Source organism: Mercenaria mercenaria, chromosome 18 (assembly GCF_021730395.1).
Source record: "Mercenaria mercenaria strain notata chromosome 18, MADL_Memer_1, whole genome shotgun sequence".
NCBI lineage: Eukaryota > Metazoa > Mollusca > Bivalvia > Venerida > Veneridae > Mercenaria > Mercenaria mercenaria.
This window is the reverse complement of record NC_069378.1, coordinates 48,650,290-48,669,094: the sequence shown is the minus strand read 5'-3', so window position 1 is coordinate 48,669,094 and position 18,805 is coordinate 48,650,290. Positions and strand designations below refer to the sequence as shown.

Genomic DNA, 18,805 nt, shown 5'->3' with positions numbered 1-18,805 from the left:
ATCAATCTGGTGTCACATCTGCGCACACCGTATTGAAATAATACTGCTAAATTTATTACTTAACTAACGTGTTCATATGTAGATCCTTTTCAGTTATTATTTACTTATATTTATTTTTTATAATTAATGTAATTGTTTTTCTATCTTTTGTCGCGTTAGTTGTTGGATATTATTTTGGATTTTTTACGAAACTTTTAGAAAGTTGGGATATTTTTCCGAATACGATTTCTTGTTGATTTTATTTAGTTTACGGAAAGATGATTAAAGAATAGAAAGTATATACCTGTAGTTGAAATAAGTTTTAATTCAATCATACTAATACCGGACTTAAAATAAAAAATGGAAAACACGCTATGTACCTGTATTGTCGCAATAGTCTGTTTGGGTTATGTAACTGCTGAGAGTGGCGCGTTCACTAACTATGTTAACATGGAGAAACTGTATACACTAGAAGATGAACTTATTACGCTGACTGATGTTATTATTCGGCAAGAACGAGTTCTACACGATGATGAGGACACGCACGGAATCTACAACATCTCAAGGTATATTTAAAAAACATTTAAGCCTTCGATGTATCAATGACCCGATGTGTTTTAGGGACTATCTGTTTATGAAAAGTAATGGAAACACTGCCCTACCCTTTCATGATAATAGGATCGGAAAAGCAATTTCTAGCAACAGACGCGTTTGTTCATTTTCTTTATTACGTAACGTATTGCTTATTATCTCATGTGTGTATATATAGTAAAGATAGTTTATTAGATGTAACAATTTTACATGCATTTCTGAAATAAATACACGTTGAACTATAACAATGGGCTATAGCCTGACAAATGTACTGTTGTTAAAATGGCAATTATAAGACATAATTTCACTGTTATACACTAAAATGGCAATTATAAGACATAATTTCACTCAGTCTGTTATACACTAAAATGGAAGCTATGGAATCTTATTAAATAGAACTTTTATCATTTAAGACTACAAATAAAAGAATGCTACCAAACATCAGTAATGTACTAGCTCTATGTTCGAATTATTTTTCTGAAGTACTCGTGGATGCATTTCTCCTAACGACAGGAAATTCTTTTCAAATATAATATTGAAGCTTACACTTTTTATGAACACAATAGGTTAATGTAGAATTAAAATTTCACCATTGATATTTTATATACGTTGTGATCCCTCCGAGTTGCAGTTTAAATTGATTTGATACTGTGTCAAGTAAAAACCTAAAATAGTTAAATTATCAAAACAATGCAGAACCCCTCACCTACACAGCCTTACCACCACCACAACCCCATCCCCTACAAAATATTTCCGCAAAATAATGAAAAGAATGTCGTAAATAAAGAATGCTATATTTCAATCAAACACTCAACAACATGGAAATTTATTTAATATATTTCTATTTTCAGCACTGTCGAAAACGTCAAGGCCATACATCGAGAGATTGTCAGCAGTCGGAATCTATCATCGTACCTTGTAAATCCTGTAAACATATACCACATGACAAAACGTCTGGTCAAGGACTGGACAAAGGTCATTGCTACACTAGAGGATAGCAAATCCTGCGTTAAAGGTTTTACATATATAAAAACATTTATTTTTAATTTTATATGTATAGTCATTTACCACTTGATCCTTTACAGTAGCATGGCTGGTGCTAAAATGTCGGTTGACTCGTGGTCAAAAGCAAAAGCATTTATTGTCTTAAGCTGTGATGTCATTTTTTGGTATTTAAACAAATCGGCATCGTACCCCATTTATGGATAAATAACCAGCTGCTGCGAATATTTGTGTTTAATTTCTGTGCATTCAGTTATCATTCAAAAGAATTTCATGTACATTTGTATATGGCCCCGTGTTCAAAAAAACATTTTCAGACTCCGCTTTGAGTTTGATAATGAAACTTTATTAAATTATTTTGTCTTTATATTTAAATACACTGATTAAAACTAAGTTGTAAGTAAATAACTATTTTCAAGTGACTATTCAATATTGATGGTCAGTCTCAGTTAGAATTCAACAATGAAGTTTTAGTAAAATTCGTATCAAAATTTCAAACTCAAACTCAGCTGACGTTTTGTGAACATGGGTCCAAGACTTGTTTCTAATACTGCTAAGGTCAAGGTAAAACATTTGACCATATTAAAAACGGGTAATTAACCAGACCAGTAGCAGGTGGGTTAATAAATTATTAAACATATATCTGTGCATAGGGAAATCTGTTGTCGTTGATCTGAAAATCAAACTATGAAATCACAATTCAAGATGGAACAAAAGCTTAATTAAATTTCGCCGGATTACTATAGTCTAATGTTAAATATTTGTTATAAAAAGCGTATTTTTTTTTTTGTTAAATTTACATTTATCTTTGCTATGAAGTATAAATAGCATGTTTACTTTGATGACGATATATGTATTTATATTTATTTTTTTATTAATTAGTGATGCGATCAAAGGTTGAGAACATCGCGGACAATATACCGTCTGGAAGCAACTTGAAGCATGTCATTACAGGGGTACTCCGATTACAAGCTATATATAATATTTCTGTGAGTGACGTCATGTCCGGTTCGTTCTCGGAATTCCCAGCTCTATCTAATTTGTCATTGGATGACGCATTTGAATTTGCACGTGTCGCCTACGAAACGGAGCAATACTATCTCTCCGTTGTTTGGCTAAAAGAAGTCATCTCACTGTACGACCAACAAAGTAGTGCAAAGTTTAAATTGAGTAATGCCATGAATCTTCTGTCGTCTGCTTATCTAAAGGTAAATCCTAGCTATTTATAATATTTCTGTGAGTGACGTCATGTCCGGTTCGTTTTCGGAGTTCCCAGCTCTTTCTACTTTGTCATTAATTTGGATGACACATAAAATAAATAAATGATTACTGATATGGTGCTTGCTTTCTATTGTAAAGCTTTGAACTATAAATAGAATCGTCGTTAACAGTCCTTGGGATGTGACTATGTTTAGTTGGTTTATTCATGCAGCACATAGTAAAATAATGCAAATAATAATACATGTCTCAATAATTCAAACCTTAAGTAAAAATTTTGCTTCACGCGTGGTCGATAACTTAGGTTCCAGTCAGACCCGAGCTTCGAGTTAGTGACGGGCTGACATACAGATAGAACCACCTGCTGCATGATTACTCAATGACATGATTCATCACAAAATTCTAATTCAATTACAAAGCGGGCTATTAAACCCTTTGGTGGTAAAGGACAAGTCTTTAAAATCAACGCAATTTTCTGCTCTTAAAATCAGGTCTTTTCTTTAGAATATATAGTCATTTTATTGAACCATTAAACAGGTTAAGTGAAAATAACTACTATTTTTAGTTACAAAGACCTACAGATGCTTTAGCGACATTAGACGAATTACTTAAGACAGGTAAGACTAACTCCGGAATAATCTTTATTTAAGATACCAAATTGGAAATCCTATGATATTCCCATATAGTCTGAAAAAGGTTGTTGAAATTATGCAAATCCCAACTAGGTTTATAAACACAGTCATTAATCAATTTTTTATTGCAAGTTATAAGAATAAGGTGTTCAATGCTTCCAAGGGATCCCCTTAAAGCTGTAAAACGTCACCCTGTACTTGGATTCAATGTTGTTATATTTTCTGGTCTTTTGGTAGCGCAGAGTCCACTCAGTGTTTAGCGTTTATAGAGTTTCTTTTAAGCCTTTGCTACTAATAGGGAATCATCATTATCTGCATCGAACAAATCTAACATACTAAATTTTTTACATAATGTGTGTTGCATACGTCCGAAGGATCTGCTAACAGCTTTTATTACATTAAATTTTACAAAATGACATGAAAATAGTAAATTTTACTTAAAGTTAAATGGTATTTAAATAACATTGTATATGCCAGTATCCTTTAAAAAAATACCACCGCGGAAATATTAAGCGATTATAGGACTTCGAAAAACTTATGTTAGATCCTGATAAATGCAAAACTTATTTAAACACTAAAGTAAAATCCCGATAATGTGGTAGTAACACTTATTTAATCACTTTGTGACCTATGTGAGATCCCGATTAGTGATATCAACACAGAATAACGTAAACAGCCTCATGCTTATTTAAACACCTATTTTAGATCCCAATAATATGGTAGCAGCGAGAAACAGTAAATATATCATACAGAAGATTGACAGCGGTATGGCTGACGCTGACGTCAATCAGCAGGAACTCAAGAGCAAGAAAGATAAATTGCTGCAGAAGTATTGTAAACCAGACACTAGAGTAAGTTACCTTGACTTAGGAATAATCCAATAATGTTGCAGTATTGTCATTTTTCCAGATAATAGTTTTCATGTGTGTAGCATTTGATTGATAAGGTAGTTTTATTCATATTTGTGTAGAATACAAATCGAGTTATAATCTAACTAGATTGTGCACACGAAAGTTGCGATGGTCCAACGGATAACTTGCCCCGCAATCGGGCGGTTTAAGGTTAGAACCCTGTCAGAGGCGCGTCTTTTTACGAAAAAGGGACCGAGCTTGTTGAATAATGACAATAAAGTGTTGTTACGTCAAAAACTTGTTCGAAAACGGGAAAGACTTATTTTGTTAATAGTATATAGCAGAGGTTAATTCAGTAGCAGAGATTAATTCATGAAGTATCTATGCTAGCGAGGAGGATAAGAAATATTAAAGCTTGCAATAACAATATACAATGCATTATAAAAATACAAACGGAATTGAATGATTTGAGCCGTACCATGATAAAACCAACATAGTGGACCAGCATGGATCCAGGCCAAGTGCATTTGCAACCAGCATGAATATAGACCAGCCTGCGAATCCGCGCAGTCTGGTAAGGATCCATGCTGTTCGCTTTGAGAGGCTATTGTAATTAGAGAAACCGTTAGCGAACAGCATGGATCCTAACCAGACTGCACGCACGGGTCGCACATACACTATGTTAGTTTTCTCATGGCGCGGCTTATTTGTACCGTTTTCAAAAATGTGATTGCACTTTAATTGTCCTTTGTATTTCTAAACAGGCGAGAAAGCCGAAACCTAATCAGTTCTGTACATACACAAGCACGAGACAAATGGGGTATTTCGACAGACCGAGCATTGAAACAGAGGTGCTAAGTAGAAAACCATTAATTGTTTTGTACAAAAATATAACAACCAGAAGTCAACAAAAGGCGGTGGCATACTTGGGATATGAGCAGGTATGTTTATTAGAACAGAAAAAATGATTATTATAGAATTGGTTATAACATCTTTAAGGAAGCAGATAGACAGACATACAGACAGATAGATACTGTATTCACCCAAGGTATATATAACACAACATGAGGATATGCAATATGTGTTTTAACAATGTAATATTTGTTCCGGCAACAGCCAACAGTATATAAAATATAAATCTATAATAACGGTGTTGGCGCACTCAGATTAAGGTTACTAATAGTTTTTTCATTTCTCTGCTTCAGAAGTGGACACTTGTACTTTGACAATTCGACCAAGTTTCAGTAATATCAGTTTACTTAAATATCTATATTTCAGCTAAATAATGTTAATACTGCCACACATATGATTTTGTATTTTCATACACTTTTTACATTTATGTTCTTACTATATTGTATGGAAAACAAGATGTTTCAACATATTTTTAACATTTTTATGGGAAATATTAAAAAGATAAATGATGACATTCTATTTTGCATTTGAGGGTTAACACACAAATATGTTTTTCAGATGAAGGCTATAATGTACAAAAACCTTTACACACACCCAGGAGGAATTGATGGGTATCAGATGTTTTATTTTTTACCCTTACATTGCTAAAATTTCTGTAATAACCTTGTTAAAAAGGGGTGAATAGCATTAGGATATTTACTGAATGGCGAACAGTGCAGATCATGATCAGACTACACGGATGTTTAGGCTAATCATGATCTATACTGGTCGCAAAGGCAAAATCAGTCATGTCCAGCATGATAAGGGTTAAGGTTTCGCAGTTAATACAGCATCCATCTACAGGGATACTATTACAAAATAATTTGTAAGCTGTATGACGTGGAAATGTTGTGCTTTTTACATCAAATTTCATAGCTATTCTTTGTGAAATAAAGTTATATTTCGATTTAGATATGAGCTGCACCAAGTAAAAACCAACAATGTGCGTTTGCGATCAGAATGGAACCAGACCAGTCTGTGCATCCTCGAAGTCCGGTCAGGATTCATGCTCTTTGCTAATGGTTTCTCTAATTGCAATAGGCTTTGAAAGCAAACAGCATGGAGCCTGACCAGACTGCGCGGGAGATGCGCAGTCTGATTAGGATCAATGCTGGTCGCAAACGCACTGTGTTGGATATTTAGCTCACCTGTCACAAAGTGACAAGGTGAGCTTTTGTGATCGCGCGGTGTCCGTCGTCCGTCCGTGCGTCCGTCCGTAAACTTTTGCTTGTGACCACTCTAGAGGTCACATTTTTCATGGGAACTTTATGAAATTTGGTGAGAATGTTCATCTTGATAATATCTAGGCCAAGTTTGAAACTGGATCACGTGCGGTCAAAAACTAGGTCAGTAGGTCTAAAAATAGAAAAACCTTGTGACCTCTCTAGAGGCCATATTTTTCATGATCTTCATGAAAATTGGTGAATATGTTCACCATAATGATATCTAGGTCAAGTTTGAAACTGGGTCAACTACGTTCAAAAATTAGGTCAGTAGGTCAAATAATAGAAAATCCTTGTGATTTCTCTTGAGGTCATATTTTTCATGGGATCTGCATGAAAATTGGTCAAAATGTTTGTCTTGATGATATCTATTTCAAGTTTGAAACTGGGTCACGCCCGGTCCAGAACTAGGTCACTAGTTCAAATAATATAAAAACCTTGTGACCTCTATAGAGGCCGTATTTTTCACGGGATCTGCATGAAAATTGATCAGAATGTTTATCTTGATAATCTCTAGGTCAAGTTTGAAACTGGGTTAACTGCGGTTAAAAGTTAGGTCAGTAGGTCAAATAATAGAAAATATTTGTGATTTCTCTTGAGGTCATATTTTTCATGGGATCTGCATGAATATTAGTCAGAATGTTTGTCTTGAAGATATCTAGGTCAAGTTTGAAACTGTGTTACGTCCGGTCCAAAACTAGGTCAGTAGGTCAAATAATAAAAAAACCTTGTGACCTCTATAGAGTCCGTATTTTTTATGGGATCTGTGTGAAAATTAGAAAAAAATGTTCATCTTAATGATATTTTGGTCATGTTCGAAAATGGGTGATGTCCAGTCCAAAACTAGGTCAGTAGGTCAAATAATAGAAAAACCTTGTGAGCTCTCTAGAGGTCATATTTTTCATGGGATCTGTATGAAAATTGGTCTGAATCTTTATCTTGATGACAGCTAAATCAAGTTTGAAACTGAATCACGTCCGGTCCAAAACTAGGTCAGTAGGTCAAATAATAGAAAAACCTTGTGACCTCTGTAGAGGCCGTATTTTTCATGGGATCTGCATGAAAATTGATCAGAATGTTCATCTTGATGATATCTAAGCCAAGTTTGAAACTGGGTCAACTGCGGTCAAAAACTAGGCCAGTAAGTCAAATAAAAAAAATCATTGTAACCTCTCTAGAGGTCATATTTTTCATGGGATCTGCATGAAAATTGATCAGAATGTTCATCTTGATAATATCTAGGTCAAGTTCGAAACTGGGTCATGTTCGGTCCAAAACAAGGTCAGTAAGTCAAATAATAGAAAAATTTTGTGAGCTCTCTAGAGGTCATATTTTTCATGGGATCTGCATAAAAACTGGGCAGAAGGTTCATCTTGATAATATCTAGGTCAGTTTAGAAACTGGGTTACATGCGGTCAAAAACTAGGTCAGTAGGTCAAATAATAGAAAAACATTTTGACCACTCTAGAGGCCATATTTTTCATGGTATCTGTATGAAAGTTGGTCTGAATGTTCATCTTGATGATATCTAGGTCATGTTTTAAACGGGGTCAACTGCGGTCAAAAACTAGGTCACTAGGTCTAAACATAGAAAAACATTTGACCTCTCTAGAGGCCATATTTTTCAATGGATCTTCATGAAAATTGGTGAGAATATTCACCTTGATGAAATCTAGGTCAAGTTCAAAGGTTGGTTATGTGCGGTCAAAAACTAAGTCAGTAGGTCTAAAAATAGAAAAACCTTTTGACCTCTCTAGAGGCCATATTTTTCATGCGATCTTCATGAAAATTGGTGAGAATGTTTACCTTGATGATATCTAGTTCAAGTAAAAAACCGGATCACATGCCTTTAAAAAATAGGCCATTATGTAAAAAAATAGCAAACCTTGTGAACTCTCTAGTTTGATCTTCTTGTCCTTAAGTGCAATGATAACAGGTGAGCGATATAGGGCCATTTTGGCCCTCTTGTTCATGGTGCGGCTCATATATTGTTTTACGTAATTGTGTAACGTACGTTACGCTAAAGTGATACCGGGACGCTACGTTGTTTTGCACCTTTGAAACGTGAAGACGTCAGCTCTCAAATGTTCTTATCTACACACGCAAATATATCAGTAAAATCATATTTCAAGTGTTAAGGGCTACTTTTCATGCATTTAGATCGGTTATAACCAAACTGGGACACCTGGATGATTTGCAAGAATGTCCAAGCGTGGTCTATAGCGGTCTTAACGCGAAAAAAAAAACATTTACCTTCCAGTAAGTTTTTACATTTAGAAAAATTGACAGGACAATGCGAGCGGTAGTTGATAATGTATTTTCAATCATAAAAGTGTTAAAATTTGGTGTGCCTCAGGGCTCCTCTGCAATCCCTTCAGTTTTACCATGTGTATCACTGCTTTCAACAAAGTTGTTCAGAAATACTCTATCAAATGAATTGTATGGATATGCAGACGACCATAAAAAACATTAAAAGTTCAAGCTGGAAATGTGCACGATGAGACAAGCGTTTTTCAACAACTAAATTAATGTCTTAATGATGTGATCTTGCGGATGACAAAATTCGAGTTGAAAATGAACAATGTTCGCTGATAGGTCCTTTGCTGTTGTCGGACCAAAATGGTGGAACAGTCTTGTCAGTGACTTTAAACATATGAAAAATGAACAATATTTCAGAAACATACTGAAACCCTACCTCTAAAGAATGTTTTATGGTTGAACTGCTTAAATGTCTTTATCTTGTAAATAACTGTGTGAAGCGCAACAGATTTTTTGAAATAGTTTTGGCATTATACATTTATACAAATGTATTTGTGTATACTAAATGTATTTGTATTTGTATACGAAAATATACGTTTTTATTTTTCTATTCAAAAATTCAAGTTTATCGTTATTGCCAAGGTATCAAATTACACGCTGGTGTAAAATATCATCACGAAAACATAAAGAAATGGGCGAAGAATGTATGTTGATATGAAAAAAAAAAAAATGTGTTTTTTTTTTCTTCAGCAAAAGAATACAGAAACCCTTTTTAGGTTTCATCTTATATTTGCAAATATTGAAGGCAGAATATCAGTCGTACAATACAACTTCTTGTTACATTTTAGTAGATAATTTATTGTGAATGATAGCATATATATTATGGAATTCTTCATGGAAGTCATCCAGCTGGTCTACGGAAGATCGGTGATTCTACCCAGGTGCCCGCTCGTGATGAAATAATGCACGGAGGGGCACCTGGGGTCTTCCTCCACCATTAAAGCTGGAAAGTCGCCATATGACCTGTCATGTGTGGGTGCGACGTTAAATAAAAAAAGCATATATATTATAAAATACAGACTGCACGTTGAAGATAACACGAATTGGCAGTGGATACCAAATCTACAAACAACATTGTATGACATTGATATAACTGAAAGAAATCCCATACAATCAAGATTGATGGTACGAAATATTGGCCTGCATGGCATGGAAAATAAACCACTGGTACGTAAACTGCATAAAAAAATCTGTACCCTTGGTAAATAAATTGCATGGAAAATATACAGCTATTAAAATTGGTAGAAAATGGTATGGAAAATAAATCATAGGTACGTAAATTGAAAATGGAAATTGTATCCTTGTTAAGTAAATAAGTAAATTGCATGGAAATGGTACCCTTGGTTAGTAAATTACATGGAAATTGTATCCTTGGTAAGTAAGTTGCATGGAAATGGTATCCTTGGAACATTAATTGCAAAGAAATTTTGCCCTTAGTAAGTAAATTGACATTACAACCTGGTCAAGCACACGAAATAGAATACAACTAATAAGTACATCGTATGGTAATTACACCATTGACGGGTACATGGTATGAAGAACGATACTTTTGGTTAGTGCATGGCATAGAAATTGCACCATTTAGAGGTGCAAAGCAGGAAAAATATACCTTTGCTAAATATAAGTTATTGGTTACATACCCATCGAATGTGCATGACATAGAAAAAACACCACTGGTTAGTACATGCCATGAAAGCACACCAATAAAATAAGTGCATGGCAGTGAAATAGTCATTAGTTAGTATATAGCATCATTAAGGGATGTGTATTTCTACTATCTCTTTATTATTATCATACAAAATAATAAATGTAAATGTTTTTGATCAATAATTTGTTACATATTGCAAATTGCATTGTGTTACGAGTCATTTTGAATTTAAAAGATGGTGTATAAATGTTATTTGGAACCTTATAGTGAATACTTTATACATGTATCAGTTATTTTATTTCATTTTTCCTTTGTTTCTCAGGGTGAATCTGAACGAACGAGGCTTGGAACGTTTGTAGTTTTTGTAAGTACTATTAGCATTTATTGAGGTTCAGAATTAATAGCGGACGAAAAAAATAAAATTCCATCCATTAACCAAATTAATATTATTAATTATCTTTATATTAAATTTATACTGACATGTCAATAAACATATTACTAGTAACATTTTAAACACCCGCCCGCTTAGCTCAGTAGGTAGAGCGTTGGTCTACGGATCGCGGGGTCGTTAGTTCGATCCTCGGGCGGGGCGTATGTTCTCCTTGACTATTTGATAAACGACATTGTGTCTGAAATCATTAATCTTCCACCTCTGATTCATGGGGGGAAGTTGGCAATTACTTTCGGAGAACAGGTTTGTACTGGTACAGATTCCAGAAACACTGGTTAGATTAACTGTCCGCCGTTATATGACTGATATACTGTTGAAAAAAACTGCGTTCAACCCAAAACAAACAAAACAAAAGTAACATTTAAAGATCTTGTTCTTTGGTTATTTGTATGTTTTGCTTACTTTACATAGGTAAGCAGGGTTAGGGCATAACCTTACACATATTATAGTTCATAGTATAAAAACCTACTTTTGCATTTCAATATTAATTGTTACCAAGTAACTTGCTCATACACTCAAAGGTATGCAGGAGTTTAACACATACTGATTTTTATTCTCACTTAAATTACACATGAACCAAATTAATATTCTCCATACTGACGTCTGAATTTCATGCCATCAGTTGTGTGACGTCATGGTAATTTGTTTTACCTCGTTATATAATTAATTTATCAAGTTAAATACCTAATGTTAAAATATTTCAATGAGACATTCGTATAGCATACCATTAAGTTTTATGTTTGTAGCTAACAGAACCAAAGTACGGTGGTGGGGATGTTGTGTTTCCATTTGCAAACATCAAAGTAAAACCAGAAAAGGTTAAGTATATGTAACCATGGTAACAGTTATTATTTCGTGACCCCTTGTAGATTCTGATATTTTAGAAATAATAGCAAAAGAGTGCTTTAACACTTTTTATGCACGATTAGAGGTTGTACGTCGAGTGTAATAATTTCACGAGGGCGCAGCCCGAGTAAAATCATTTTACGACGTATTACCTCCCGAGTGTCTAAATAGAGTGAAAACACAGTTTTGCTATCAATTATTTCAATTCCAATATGCCTTAAATCTAAAACAGTAGGTAAAATATAGTAGCGCTCTTTCTTGGACACAAAAAAAACTTTTTAGCGTAATCTAAATAAACCAGGAGTCTGTCTTCTTGTAATTCAGCTGTATTATATCGATATTAACACGTTTACACGGGGTAAATATTTACCACTAGATTGTGGAAGGCATTTAAAAGAAGCAAAGGCTAACGAATATTAAATGGAAAAATCAACGTCTGTGTAGTGTTTTGCTCTTAATTTCTATTATCACTAACAATGTAGCAAACACTATGTGACATTCCTTATTCCGCCTTCTGCAATTACAATCAGCACTTTTTCTAATATTAATTCTTTTGTTATTAGCGCTTGACATTAATTATTTCGCTTTTCGCAATATTATATTAGCAACGGATTTTACAAATTACTTATATATGTTTTGATTTATAATCATATTTAAAAGTTAAAAACAATAGATGTGACTTGACTATAAAGTACAACTTATAATAATACATGATAGAGTTTCGTTTTGTATCAACACATATAATTTATCTTGAATGACAGAGTAGGTTAAATTGGTAAGAAGTATTCCGTGAGCATATTTTTAGATTTTATAATGTAAGAATAGGGTATAATATGCGTGTATTATTTTTCAAAGCAATGAAACAACGTTTTCTTCATATATAAATTCTAGGGTTCAGTGTTGTTTTACGAAAGGAAAGTTCACAAACAAGCTACCATATGTCCAGTTATCGCCGATACTGAATGGGGTAAGTATGTGCTTACTTTCCTTAATATCGTTTTAGTTCTTACAGATTTTTGTACCTTATTTGCTTTTTAGCACAATTTTATTTAAAATACACTTTTGTTCTCATTAGAAATAGAGACATGTGTAGCTCAGTCTCTTTGCTCAGTAGGGAGAGCGCAGCTAACGGATTGACGGGTCATGAAATATATTCCAAGACAGGGCGTGTGTAAAAGATATGGTATCTGTAATTGTTTGTCCTCCATATCTTATTCGTGAAAAGCAGCTGTCAGTTAGTTATGAAGAACAGATTTGTACTGGTGCACTGGTGAGATTAACTGCCAACCGAAATACTTTTGAAAGACGTCGTTTAACCAAGAACAAACGAACAAACGAATATATGTGTGAACTATATATCTATATCACATTAAAACCATTTATAGTCTGAAAGTGAACTTTTATATTTCAGTTGGATTATATGGGCTTTATGACCAGCTTTACAGTGATATATGTTACAAAGATGTTCTACATAGACCTACTATGAATTCGAAGTAAACAGCAGTGGTTTTAAATAGTTTACTTGTTGTATGTTTTCATTAGATACATGATAGCAACACCCGTGTCGTCAGTTGAATACAGCAACTTACCAACTACATTTTACATTGAAATTTATCTGTTAGCTTTATATTTTAACGCATGAATATTATAAACGATTCACTGTCGATATGTAGTCATAGAGTCTGTATAAATTATGTTATTATGTAACTGTAACAGAAGGTAAAACGATAAAGAAGGACGAATTCATGTAAATATGTTATAATTTCCATTATCATGTTTTCTGAATCACTCATAGAACCATATACGATTGTATCACAATTGTTTGTATGTTCTCATGCTTGCATAACAAAATGTATCAATTTTGGAAAAACGGCAATGACTTTTATATACGTGTCAACACTGAGTTGTTTGTTACATTACATATTCACCTTTTCTCTTTCATAGTTTCGGAGTTATAACAGTTACATAGTAAAAATAAGATTAATAGCATGTTTTCTCTTTTTCAATGAAATGAACAAATCCGGGAGACGACATAACCTTTATGTAAGCAATTTATTCTAAAAAGAGATGTTGTGTAGGGAAAAGAACACATTTGAGTCTCTGTTGTATGCAAGCAATTGTGTTTTGCTACCTTAATGTGCCCATTTTGCCTTGTAGAAAAGAATTAATAAAAGAAAAGACGCAATAGAATCCTTATTTTTTTATCTTGAAAGCGCACAAAACACTACAAATAGATGCCATGTTTAAACACCTGTTAGAAAGGCATTACTTTCAACATTTCTCATGACCTGTTAATATATAAAATAAAATCTGTAAAGTAAATTCCCATTGGAAGCACCGAAAACAAGGCAAACAGTGAAAATTGCAGACTCGGTTTGATTGAGTCTGTTCATTAGCAGTAATGGAAAATGCAACACTTCCCACGCCACCTAGCACCGACTTAAGCAGTATTCAATCTTCGAATCTAAATGAGTTGAAATCAATGATCCCGAAGGACCAGAAAATATAACAACACTGAGATGAAGTCGGGGCGACTTTTTACGGCCACCAAACAGCAGTTAACACCCGCTTTTGTGAAGTAAATAAAATCTGTAAAGCAGATCCCTCGGAAGCACCGAAAACAAGGCAAACAGTGAAAATTACAGACTCGGTTTGATTGTTGAGTAGAGCCATAAAGGAAGCTACTAAAACAATAGATTCAGTAAAACATTTAGTATAATCAGCAATATTTAAACCTTTGACAAATGTTAAAGAAACCAATTATCAAAATAGGATTTAACAAGATATTAAAGTATTCAATGTTCATAACAGAAAATGTGGCTGCCGCATTTTAAACAAAGACATTATAAACTTTTTAAGAGAATAGTAATGTTTTTACGTGAACAAGAACGTATGTCCTCTTGGTCAGTGCCAGAGTTGTTTTGAATTTATCATCTTCTTGTGTCTCGTATTTTTTTCTAACGTGACGTCATTCTAGCGTAAGTGTGTTTTAACAGAGACAAGCATATTAGAATGTGATTTATATGTAGACTGAAATAATCTGTTTAGGTAGCAAGGACGTTGGATTCAAAAGCACTTTTCTGGCAAACGTAGATGCTGAAGATGATGTTACTTTATAAAACACTATGCTAAATTTGCCTGAAAAGTGTAAATGCAACGTCTTTGCTAGTTCTAATGTAGCAAAGGGATTCAAGACATACTTTAATAATCGTTAAGAATTTTATATATTAATTTCCCTCCACGGTATTTAGAGATGTCGGTAGTGTTCAGCAAGAGAGAGTAGAATTTATGTTTTCTTACCGCCATTGTTTCCTTACAGAATTGATATGTCTTTATGTAAATAATAACACTTCAATTATCGTCATTTAATGTGTTTAATATCATTTTGAATTTTAGAACGTAAACAAGTGAAATGTAGCAGACATTGATTGACTAAGTAGATCTGTGTTCATAAAATGTTCACCTCTCTTCGGTATACTAGCAACGGCTTAAACGAAAGAAATTTATAAGGAAATTGGAATGGAGAATTCAACACTGATTCAAAGTACGGAGCAACCTTTTTACGGCAACCACACTGCAATTAATGACCGCTGTTGTTACATTAATTAAAAAAAGATCCTTTTAAATCCTAGAACGCAACCAGGCAAATTAACAAAAGGGATAAAGAGATATCATCATTAGAAAATAAACAAACACAAATCATTGTCTCAAGTTTGAAACAAACGAGAAATTATTTTAACCGATAAAGCAAACCTAACGTAAAATGATGGTCTTGTTTTACACAATAAATCAAATTAAATCCACTCAAAATCTGATGTCTACAATTTACTCTGTCTATTCTTTTTACTTGTTTTCCATTCGTAGTTATATCCATCGTGTTTAACATAACTGACTTACAATATGGACAACGAAACAACGACGTCAGACGCTGCGTAAGCAAAAGGAAGACAGTAAATGCTGATTGAGCAATATTTGCAGTTTCTATGGAAGCGCTTAAGCGCCAAAATAGATATAACGTCTAAACATGCTACAGGCGTCTAAAGCAGATATTATTTTTCGATTTGATAACCATGCGCGTTTCGCAACAAGTATTGTGTTTCAAGTACAATCACTATAGGCTCCAGTACATGTGACGTAAGTTATAAGGTTTTCTATAACGGCATGATAATTGTTCCATTCTTGCTTCTTATAAAGGCTACTTATCTGTGTAACTTAAATTTCATGACAACCTTCATGCCTTTTTGTTGAGTTATTCAGTCTCCGTAAACTCCATAAAAAACATCTTTAATCACACCGCAAATAGAGAACAAATTTTAAACCCGAAACATTCTGATAACTGAATAGTAAAGCGATTTTTTTAATTTAAAAGTAATATTTTGAAATGGTTCTGAAGCTGTCTCCATTCCCAAAAAGAACACTCTATCTGAAAGGCAATATAATAATTAATTGTCACAAAGAATTACATATTCTATGTTAACTGTATCACTCAAAGAATTTACTTTGTAATAATTTTATAAGCAATACCAAAGTTAGAAAGGAAATGTAAAAATATACCACCAATGTAACAGAAAATAAGTTTCATCTTTTCTCTAGTATGCCAAAATATATTTATTGTCGAAAACAATTTCAAGCTTTCAAACACTTCAAAAATTTGAAAACACTAATGTCATACTAGCAGATTTAGTTTTTCTAATCTAGAGTTTGTTCAGGAGTGATATGAAATGTGCAGAATCCCTTTAATCATAGTAGACATCTGGTATAAAATAACAATGGTGTCTAGTGCATAAGTATGGTCTCAAAGAATCAGCCATTATAATAAAGACGCCGAGATTTGTTATGAAACTCAATAATAGTCTTTCTATTGTGTTACGCTCCTTCAAAAACCATATATTGTGTTCGACATTAATATTTTTTTCTCCACATGTAATAATTTATCAAAACCACTATCCAACTACGGGATACAATTTCATTAATTGTGATAAATCATTACATTCTGACTTTCGTCTGGCCTTTTCCAGCTCTGTAAATCCTAATGCGTCATATGACGTACGTTTGGCACGAATATTGGAAAGTTTACCCAAATCTTACGTATAATAGAAATCTTTTTAATTCCATTTAATGTCCATTTGCAGTGTTACATTTCATATAATTATATTATGCAACCATTCATCAAAACTGGTGTAACAATTAACATATCATTTTTCTCCTCTATATGTCATATAATATACATGAACAATCTCAGACTCAAAGACCTACTTTACTGTGATGTCAAAGGTGCTTGGAATTTCATATAATGCATTGACTTATATTGCATACATTTTTTTTTGTTCAATTACAATTTCGTTTTCGACTTCTTCATTGAAATTCAATTATCAAATGATTTTGTGTGTAAGGTTAGCAATAATCTAAACAAAGCGTTTGTTTGCATGCCGCAGAAATATGCTTTTAAGCAATGATTGGAAATAAACCATGTCTTACAGTTACTGTAATAAATCAGTTTAAACTTCTAAGTGGTATTTTATGTCACTTTATCCACCCAAAGTGGTATAAGGGTATGTAGATCAGTCTGTTCACCATTATTTTTAGTTTTGTAACTTGCTGCTAAAATCCTTTATGTATAATGAGTCATATACTAGGTGTTTGACGTTTTTTTTAAAGAATGCGTCCTTTTTTATTTGTATCTTTTTATTCATTAAAAGTGTTAAATCAAGTTTAGTGTTAAATCCAGTTTATCACTTACATGTTTGTAGCTGACTGAAATGATACATTTTTCTAACTAAATAGGCCAAAGGAAACGTTTACTAACGCTAGCTACGTATGCTTTTGTAATTATAAGGTTTAACGACTCTGCACTGACCAATCGTATTTTATTACTGGCTCGTTTTTATGCAAGAATTTCTACAAAAAGTACTATAAGTTTAAAAACATAAAAAGACATTATAATTTGATAATTACAAAAAAATAATGATTTATATGTATAAAACACATTATTATTCAACTTCACAATATTACACTCTGTATTAGATCAATTGCAAACATCATATGAAACAGACAGAGCTAATACAAAACATAACTGAGCCAATATGAGAAAAACAGGGCCAAAACGAGAAAAGCAGGGCCAATACGGAATTCAAGCATTTTTGATTACTTCAAAAGAGAGGGCCAATACGGAGAAGTCACTTCCGTTAGATTTTTAAATGAAGCCATTTTGTTTTACATCAGATTTATAGGTTACATTTTTTTCACATTTTGACAAAAAAAAAATCATCTAACATGTTCACGTAATAACCAAGTATGACTGAGCGGTATGTACGTCTTCATAGATTACAACGATACTTTCGCTTATTCGGTATTGTGTAAAATGCAAGTGTTTCATGTCAGAAATTCTGACAGTTGTCAAGGAAAATAATGAGAAAATATGGAAACTCAGATTGATTAAAAGGATGAGACTTATCTTTAACAGACATTTTGATAGTGTGGACTATTTGTGCAATGATAAATAGCGATTCAAATGCTGTAAAGTGGATGAATAAATTTGCGAACAAGAGTGTCAGTTGTGAACTGCAAACAATTTCGGATAATAATGAAACGAGGCATGGGAGTGTATCATGTGTGCTTGGTTGGTTGTATTACCTTGATCAACACATATGTGTACAATTTTGTGTCTCGTTGTCTGCAGCATAAAAGGAAATGATTTTAAAGCAGTTTTATCACACTTCAGATGATAAGATAACTCCCACTAGGAATTCAAAAAGTAAGGTAAGTTCTAGTTACTCTTGATTATGTCACATCAACAATATCTCTCAAAATTGTTCTCAAGTACCAAAATACAACACATTCTGTTTTACTGGCTAAAATGATTATGATTTCTGAAATAAGTCTAAACAACTTGTCAAGATTTTTCACCTGAACGCGCATAGCTCCAATCTCCACATTTATACCAGCAGTCAGTGGGAGGTTGGGGGTGGGGGTGAATTCTAAAATATTAGCAACTTGACGCAGGCGCGGTGAGTAAATGTTTCATTATGTTTCACCGTAACCAATCAAGATCAAGATCAAGATATCTGCCATAAAATAACTCACAGAGTTCTTAT

At 33.4% G+C, this 18,805-nt stretch overlaps 1 protein-coding gene across 1 annotated transcript; it reads left to right on the top strand.

Moving 5' to 3' along the window:
- On the top strand, positions 1 to 13,901 carry LOC123538986 (prolyl 4-hydroxylase subunit alpha-3-like). Its single transcript, XM_045323429.2, has 12 exons — positions 1 to 545; positions 1,422 to 1,585; positions 2,455 to 2,780; positions 3,356 to 3,407; positions 4,128 to 4,273; positions 5,038 to 5,214; positions 5,744 to 5,796; positions 9,786 to 9,933; positions 10,737 to 10,778; positions 11,612 to 11,683; positions 12,603 to 12,678; positions 13,123 to 13,901. Exons 1-12 carry the CDS (start codon positions 340 to 342, stop codon positions 13,206 to 13,208), a joined length of 1,548 nt encoding a protein of 515 aa, XP_045179364.2. The 5' UTR covers positions 1 to 339; the 3' UTR covers positions 13,209 to 13,901.
- Positions 13,902 to 18,805: the final 4,904 nt, after the last annotated feature.

What these genes read in the sequence shown, in the direction of transcription:
- LOC123538986 (XM_045323429.2), top strand. Translation starts at nt 340, where the DNA reads ATGGAAAACACGCTATGTACCTGTATTGTCGCAATAGTCTGTTTGGGT. An exon ending in CATACTTGGGATATGAGCAG is followed by an intron (nt 5,215 to 5,743) that starts GTATGTTTATTA and finishes TATGTTTTTCAG; the next exon opens with ATGAAGGCTATAATGTACAA. An exon ending in GCATGGAAAATAAACCACTG is followed by an intron (nt 9,934 to 10,736) that starts GTACGTAAACTG and finishes TTTGTTTCTCAG; the next exon opens with GGTGAATCTGAACGAACGAG.